Genomic DNA, 8,488 nt, shown 5'->3' with positions numbered 1-8,488 from the left:
TGGATTTCTGACTCATAACTGCCATGGTCCATGAGGCACAATTGGGTATCTGTATTGAGAGCAGTTAGATGATCTAGGACAGGCAGAAAAGCCTTAAGGACAAATGACGTGAGATCAATGATCTATTTAGTGGACTGAGTGGTTTTGCTTGAAATCAAAACTCAAAAATTTTCGAGGTTGGGGATGAAGTGTGGGATGTTTTGATACAACTAACATATTCAACCTGATGTTGACTTATCGTATACATGAAGTAGTAACTATGAATATCAATGTATTTCTTTTCATTGATGAACATGCAAAGCCCTCAACTGTAAAGTGGCGCATTAATCCCATTAGGCACTACAACTTGATGAAGGACTTATGGGGACTTGATCGTGCTACTGCTCAGGGTGGGAAAACAACACAACAGTCAGTAGGTTGAACTCAATTCCATCATTTTAATGAATATCTTAACCATTACACTATGGACTACATCCTATAGGAGACCAAAATTGATTCCTCCCAATGGGAAACTCCTTGCTAACCTATGCCTAATGTCGACTCATATAACCTTAACCCTAGTCTGACACCCATCGATGCCACCTCAGCCATCCCAGCCATAAGATTATACTTCTTCTTCTAGGGGTTTAAAAAGAAAAGTCCCCATGGTGGACGTCATTGATTTGCAATTGGAAATGCTTAATACAAGGTTTGAAGGATTAACCAATATCCTTGGGAGGGGTAGAGATCAATCAGATAAGTTATGTCATATTACTGAGCACAAGCCATTTCATTTGAGGTTTTCACTTTGTCATCACAGCAAGTGGCTAATGCCACAATAGAAAATCTACAATATAAAGGACGCCATGTTGTTGCAGAGGAAGAATAAAATGTAATATTTTGTTGACACATGCGCACACTTCGTCATACATAGACTTTCCAGTACTCTGAATCTGATATATGGGAAATGTTAGTGAAGATGAACATACATGATTAAGATATGTTGGATAATTGTTAGGACTTCCTATGTGGTAATCCTAATGTAGTGAAACAACTATTTGGACTGTCTCTCAAGCGACGAATGAGAAAGTTCATGAAGATAATGACTACAAATTCTTGAACTATGTACAACCTTGTTGTATTTTATTATGCATATATGTTTTTGTTTTTAGATTTGTAATGTTATTTATGACACAAATTGTATGCAATTTTTTTATTTAAATATGCTTTAATTCAATTTTGTTTAAACCAATATGAGTATTCGAATATTTCATGCTACTATTTATTATCTATTTTATGCTTTATGGTTGTTTTGGTTGTTATCAACAAATTTTATGGAAATGTTCACTGAGTGCAATTATGAATATTATATGAGTTTTGTATAAACGATGTCTTCATCTATGAAAAGATAGTGCAGGAAAGGGAAAACCCCTTACTCATGATTCAGTTTCCGATGCACTAATTCTTGGTATTAAGGACGTCCTTAATCTCGCCATTTTTCTAACTGAGACTATATGCTTGAGTTTGAGACGGGCTTTGCTCACATATCAATCGTGTCCCCCTAAGGTCATGCATTTCGGGTTCTTTAAAGAAGCAGGATTTGAGTTCTAAAATTATTTGGAACGTCAAGGACTGAACAATTTCTAATGCTAAGATATTCATGCTTTTTATGCAAACAAAAGGATTATATACAACCTCCAAATTGGATGTCATTGGCTAAATTGAATTAGCAGGGACTTCAAATAAATGGTGCAACCCCCCATGAGCACCTGAACTACAACCGTGACACAACATTAGCAAGCATGTTAATCCAGGGATGGAGACTCATAATGTCAGGAATGTTAGTGTTCTGTTAGTGAATGGCAAACTACTTCACTACCGGTTTGTTTACATTTTGTGTACTCAACGTAATAAATATTCTCAATTGCAACACAAAGATGTTTTCATGCTATGGTAATAAAGAATAATATTTTGATTAATTGGCCATATTACATAATGCAACACATGGTAAAATATAGGGACAACAACATATCTCTCTCATATGCCATGTTGATCTCATGATTTATGACAACATGTGAAATCGATTTATCCCTAGAATTATGTATGAATCTTGGATGATACCACTTTTTTGAAGAAAAAAAAACAATGAAAAAGTTAAATATCCATCAAGTACATAGTGTCTGAGAACATAAAAGGGATGACCAGGAGGATGATAGAGATAGATGACGTCAACCCAGCCATTCCCAGAGGAACATGTTAATGGCAATGTGCCTCATGATCACTTTACAATGTCACCACAAAATTTGAGTAGCAGGAATCCATCCGGATTATGAACCTCAACATGAACACACTTCGACATGGTTGATCGCATTGACAACATGCAAAAACAAATTAAGAACTTTCAAAGACTCTTTTGAATAATAAATATTTCAATGTATCATTTATATAATTTTTCAAAACATTATTATTATTTATTTCATGTTTTTTTTTATATTGTACGTTTAATATTTGTTATGCACAAACTTTATTCATGAATTTCACTTTAATACATTATAATTTACTGCATTAATATTTATTTCATAAATAATTTGTTCCTTTATAAAATTATAGTTCCAACACCGTATAAAAAATAATCTGCTCCAACACAGTACAAAAAATAATCTTTTAATTGCATACAACTATAATTCAGAAATAAATAATCCATAATTACAACTTTTTCTGAATAAAGTTTCTGACACTCATAAACATGGTCTGAAAATTTTACATCATTTATATTTTTTTCAAAGTTAACTCTAACACAATATCGATAATAATGTTTCAATTACCAAAAATAATATTTTAATTCAAAAATTTATAATCCAAAAATAAATAAATCAAATTATTTTTTCAACAATTTTTAAATAAAAAGACAAATGTATAAACTTACATTTTTATTAATTAAAAAAATATAATTCCAATTACACTTCTTTTATATTACTACAAAATTTTTGTAAATTTTTTTCTATATTTTTTTTTCTATTTATTTTAATCTAAACACTCTATTTTTTTCACATTTTTCATTCAAATTATCTAAAATCCACTCCTTCAAATTCAATCTTTAATCCAAACAAATCATATCTCCTTGAATTGGATTAGGTACATACATATAACTCATACACATGGGGGTGGGTAAAGAAAAAGACGCCCTTGCATTGGATACATACATATAAGGACCACTTGGACCAATAGAAACATTTACGTAAAAAGGTATTTAAAAATTAGATTAATTAATTTATAAAAATATTTGATTTGATCTCTAATTTTTTATTTGATTTTAAAGAAACTAATTTTAAGAATAATTATCTATTGACATTTAAAATAGTAAATGCGCAGAAGTAGGTGGGGCTGCGAAAACATTACTTATACCACCATTCTACTATACAGTGCGGCAATAGCAGCAACTCACTTGGTTTTGCTAAACTCTATCTCTTCACATCACTCATTTCTCACCTAACCTTCTTCTTTAGTTCTCTTCTTCTCAGATCAGAAACTCCGCCATGGCGTTCCAGAAGATCAACGTCGCCAATCCTATCGTCGAGATGGATGGTCCGTTTCTTCAACTTCTTATTCTTTTTCCGATCCGATCCGATCTCTTATTTCTTTTTTCTTTCTTTCATTTCATCCAGTTTTTCTCTTTTTATTTTACCTTTTTACGTTTCATCTATTTATTCTCTCTGTGATTATTGCTTAAATTTCTTTTCGCGTGGTGTGTCTTGTCGTGTCGATGTGTTTCCCCTCACTGCTCTTCAATTATATATTTTGCTTGTGATTTGTTCTGTGGGCCACTATACTTCTCTCTCATTATTGGAAAACCTTACGACGTAATAGATATTTGTGTGTGTGTTGAGGTTGAAAAGGCTTGAAATTGTTTTTAGATATTTAATATTTAATATTACTATACAAAACGGTTTTATTGAATCCTGATGTTTTCATTATCGTTGTAGCGGAGATTTGATCCGTTCTTTTGTAAAATTGTTTTTTGGTGGAGATCTGTTCTGTTTTTGTAAGAACTACTATTTGTGACTTATTTTTTAGTGAAATAAATAAAATTAGATTGTGGAAAATAAAAAAATAGGTTTTATGGGTTGTTGTTCCAAGGAAGCACGTTATCGTTGGACTCGCTGAATTATTGAAAACTTGAGGTGCTTTTCTGCGGAAGTATATGGGATGACAGCCTTAGCTTGTTTGTCTTGTGTGATTGAGCTAGATTTATTAAGTTTTCTGGTCTGTATCTTAATTGAAAGGGGTAATAAAAATGACAGTAACCTCCCTTGGCATTGATTACATTTGCATTACCATTGATCCTTATTTTTGAAGGGAATTTGTTTATGATTCCGCCAGTTAAGCAGGCGAAATATGTGTAATTTTTAAAAATGAAGTTGTTGAACTGTTAGAACTGTAAATGACAATGTGTAAGTATAATCAGTAACTAATATGAGGGGATGTTAGTGCAACTATTTCATTTAAAATACCCAAATTATGGAATACCAAAATACTGGCATTTTCAGTTTTATCCTTCGCCCTAAGTAGAAAACTAGGAGTCTGATTGCTTTGAAAAGACTGTTCTGTTTTGCTTTGAGAAAACTGTTAAACCTGTTCTGTTTTGATTTGAGAAACCTGTTCTGTTTTGATTCCTGTTCTCGAAAGTAAAACAATAAAAAAATGTTTTTACTGTTTCTATTCTAGTAAAAAAAAACATTTGAAAACGGAGAGTAAAGTGAAAATAAGGGGGTATTTTTGTAGTTAAAAATGAAAAAAGAAACTAAGATATAAAATATTTCTAAAAGCGACTTAGGATTTTGGATTTGTGTAATACAAATTTCCGTGGTGATTGTGTTTATCTGTTCAGTCAATCTTTATCTTGGTGATTGTGTTTATCTGTTCAGTCAATCTTTATCTTGCTCCTTCACCTTTATCTTATATTTCTTTTTGTGGATAATGCATTCCAGGAGATGAAATGACTAGGGTTATCTGGAAGTCAATCAAGGACAAGGTGATTTATCATCACATTGCTGTTAATGCAATCGTCACTTTTTTTTCTTCTTGTGAAAAGTGCTCGTAATATTAATATTTTTCTATCATTTCTTCTGGGATAGCTCATTTTGCCTTTCTTGGAGTTGGACATAAAGTATTATGACCTTGGTCTTCCATACCGTGATGAGACCGATGATAAAGTTACAACTGATAGCGCAGAAGCTACTCTCAAGTATGTTATTTGTATACCTTGAACACCGTCTCCACCAAAAGGGATATGATAATCCTTTTGTGTAGTTTGATTATATAGCCAGTGATATGTAGAACAACAGTATTTTAATTTTAATATTTTTTTCGTGTCATAATGTTGAATTTAGAGTGGTTAAATGCTTTTTAGACTTGTGTTCTTGCATAGTTGTTACTTATCCTGGTTTATCTAATGGTTGTACTGTTATGTAGATACAATGTAGCAATCAAGTGTGCAACTATCACTCCAGGTTCGGTAGTCAAATCCTGACATATTCTTTTAATTTTTACCTTCGTTTGGTGTATGCTGCATGATTGTGTTCCACTTGATAGTAGATGTTGAAGCTTATACTAGTGTTATACATGACAGATGAAGCTCGTGTGAAGGAGTTTGGCCTGAAGCAAATGTGGAAGAGTCCAAATGGGACAATTAGGAACATTTTGAATGGTAACTCATCTTACTTCCGCTGATTTTTTTTTTGTTAAATGTTAAATACTAGTGAATTTATATATTCTGGGCTCTCATTGGTGGATAATAAGTGGTAGATGGTAACAGTGTATATTTTTTCTATTGGTTGTTTGTTTGGAACTTTTCAGGTACTGTCTTCAGAGAACCAATTCTTTGCAAAAACATTCCGCGCCTTGTTCCTGGTACTAATATTAAACAATTATATTTAATTACTTCCTGATAAATTGAGGGATGTGTATATCTCAACATTACCACTTTACCAGGTTGGACAAAGGCAATATGCATTGGAAGACATGCTTTTGGTGACCAATATCGGGCTACTGACTCAGTAATTAAAGGAGCTGGAAAGCTGACGCTGGTGTTTGGTATGCCTCTTACTTGATTTAGACAACTGTACTTAGTTCTGAAGTTGTCTTGTACTCAATGACATTGTCCCATCTCAGGGACATAGTTTTCATCGTTCCTAATTTTTGTTACTAAAGATTATTTTTATGATTTCTATACTTCTGTAGTTCCAGAAGGCGGAGGTGAGAAGACTGAATTAGAGGTTTTTAACTTTAAAGGTGAAGGAGGCGTTTCTTTAGCTATGTACAATACTGATGAGGTAGGTTCTGTAGTGTTTGATATCACTTTGATTGGATATATTTAATGATTTCTAGTAGTTGTCGAACTTCTATCTAATTTTATTATTATGTGATGCAGTCTATTCGTTCTTTTGCCGAGGCTTCTATGACAACTGCTTTAGAGAAAAAGTGGCCACTTTATCTTAGTACCAAAAATACAATTCTTAAGAAATATGATGGAAGGTATACAATTCATTATTAACTTAATATTTAATGATATTTAAAAACTTTTACTGCTCCGTTCCCCTGTTTGATTGTATTAATATATTGTCTGCCTGCAGATTCAAGGACATATTTCAAGAAGTTTACGAGGCAAGCTGGAAATCAAAGTTTGAGGCTGCTGGTATATGGTGAGTGGATGAGTACTCTTGTATCGAGGGAAGAAAAGTCCATATTATGCTATTATTTACATTTATCTGATGAATTTGGAAGGTATGAGCATCGGCTCATTGATGATATGGTGGCTTATGCCCTCAAGAGTGAAGGAGGTTACGTATGGGCATGCAAAAACTATGATGGTGATGTGCAGAGTGATTTCTTAGCTCAAGGTTTGTCTGATATGCTTATTTACTAGTCACTTTCTTTTTGCAACTTCATTTGCATGGGTTTCTTTTCTTTAACTAATACCTATTCACCCTTTGTAGGTTTTGGATCATTGGGTTTGATGACATCTGTATTGGTAGGTTTAATTACATTTTGTTGTGAATTATTTAATTAATTGAACCGGATTATTTGTTTATTATGAAATCAAGTTAAATAAAAAAATTTGCAATACGAGAGTTCCTGGTGTATAATTTTTTATACTTATTGCATGATGGCATGGGTTCAGGTTTGTCCTGACGGAAAGACTATTGAAGCAGAAGCAGCCCATGGAACAGTTACCCGTCATTTTAGGGTTCATCAGAAAGGAGGCGAAACCAGCACAAATAGCATAGCATCCATCTTTGCCTGGACAAGAGGTCTAGCCCACAGGTATGTCACTATCTCACTTGCATAGTGGAGTGCAAAGCTTTATTCGTTGAATTGATGGTTAGAAACTATTACTTGTATGTGAACAATTTTATGTTGACAGGGCAAAACTGGATGACAATGCTAAACTATTGGATTTCACTGAAAAGCTAGAGGCAGCTTGCATTGGAGTAGTAGAAGCTGGGAAGATGACCAAGGACTTGGCACTTATTCTTCATGGATCCAAGTACGTTAAGTGCCATTGTTGCTCTGTGACGACATTGGCCAAGTAATTTGCTTTTCTACTTCACATGATTAATAAACTCACTATTCAATTCTTGCAAGTAGGCTTTCAAGAGAGCACTATTTGAACACAGAGGAATTCATCGATGCCGTGGCAGCCGAGCTTAGAGATAAGATTTCTGCATAGGCTTGATTTTAAGGTACAGTGTCTCTTGGATCCTTCCTTATTATTTTTTTTAAAGATAACTTGTAATTACAAATATGGGCTCATGTGATATTCCATAGCTAAAAGGTTATTTTGGTTTTTCTTTGCTTTTGTTTTTGGCATTATCAGACGGACGGAAAAAGACTAGACCAACAAGGAACAAACATGTGCTACTCTCTATTCTGAAGAAATAAGAGAAGGAAGAGAAGCACTGACCCTTGGCTGCTTTTACTTCATTTGTGGGTTGGGAATTGCGGGTTTTTCTTCTTCTCTGTATTGTTTGAACTGATTTGTCCTGTGATTTTGAACTCATCCCTTCCAACTTCCTTACTTATTATGGATTTTGTTGTCTTCTTCTGCATATACGGCACCGCAGAAAGTAAAGGTAAACATCATTCCAAATTTATAGTGGCTCACCACAGCAAATAAATACAACATGACCGGCAAAGTGGCTCCACCTTAATAAAATACTACGGAATGGCCAGCAACTATACAAGTTCTTGAAAAACCTAATTAATCTCTTTCTTATTTTGATGTTAATTTTGAAATTAAAAGATAGAAAAATAAGCTTGGCAAATTAGTTATTTATCTATGCTTATATTTTTCTAATTTCAACTAGTTAGTATGTGCTATCCTATTCTTATAATGATTTTGTGGAGTTGATTTTGGATCAACGTGATTTTAAAGTATTGATTGGAAGTAAATGCGAGAGCAATGATTTTAGTTTCGATAATGAATGTTGGAAAATGACATTTCATGAAT

At 33.3% G+C, this 8,488-nt stretch overlaps 1 protein-coding gene across 1 annotated transcript; it reads left to right on the top strand.

Annotated features, from left to right (window-relative positions):
- The first annotated feature begins 3,319 nt into the window (after positions 1–3,319).
- CICDH (cytosolic NADP+-dependent isocitrate dehydrogenase) lies at positions 3,320–8,130 on the top strand. The gene is made up of 16 exons (XM_068631599.2): positions 3,320–3,564; positions 4,968–5,011; positions 5,115–5,224; positions 5,452–5,489; positions 5,609–5,686; positions 5,836–5,889; positions 5,971–6,072; positions 6,220–6,311; positions 6,410–6,513; positions 6,612–6,680; positions 6,763–6,878; positions 6,975–7,009; positions 7,160–7,302; positions 7,403–7,525; positions 7,627–7,721; positions 7,856–8,130. Exons 1-15 carry the CDS (start codon positions 3,516–3,518, stop codon positions 7,706–7,708), a joined length of 1,239 nt encoding a protein of 412 aa, XP_068487700.1. The 5' UTR covers positions 3,320–3,515; the 3' UTR covers positions 7,709–7,721; positions 7,856–8,130.
- Positions 8,131–8,488: the final 358 nt, after the last annotated feature.

This window comes from Phaseolus vulgaris, chromosome 8 (assembly GCF_051622355.1).
Source record: "Phaseolus vulgaris cultivar YP4 chromosome 8, ASM5162235v1, whole genome shotgun sequence".
NCBI lineage: Eukaryota > Viridiplantae > Streptophyta > Magnoliopsida > Fabales > Fabaceae > Phaseolus > Phaseolus vulgaris.
The sequence above is the reverse complement of the archived record's forward strand: the minus strand, read 5'-3'. Positions and strand labels throughout refer to the sequence as shown.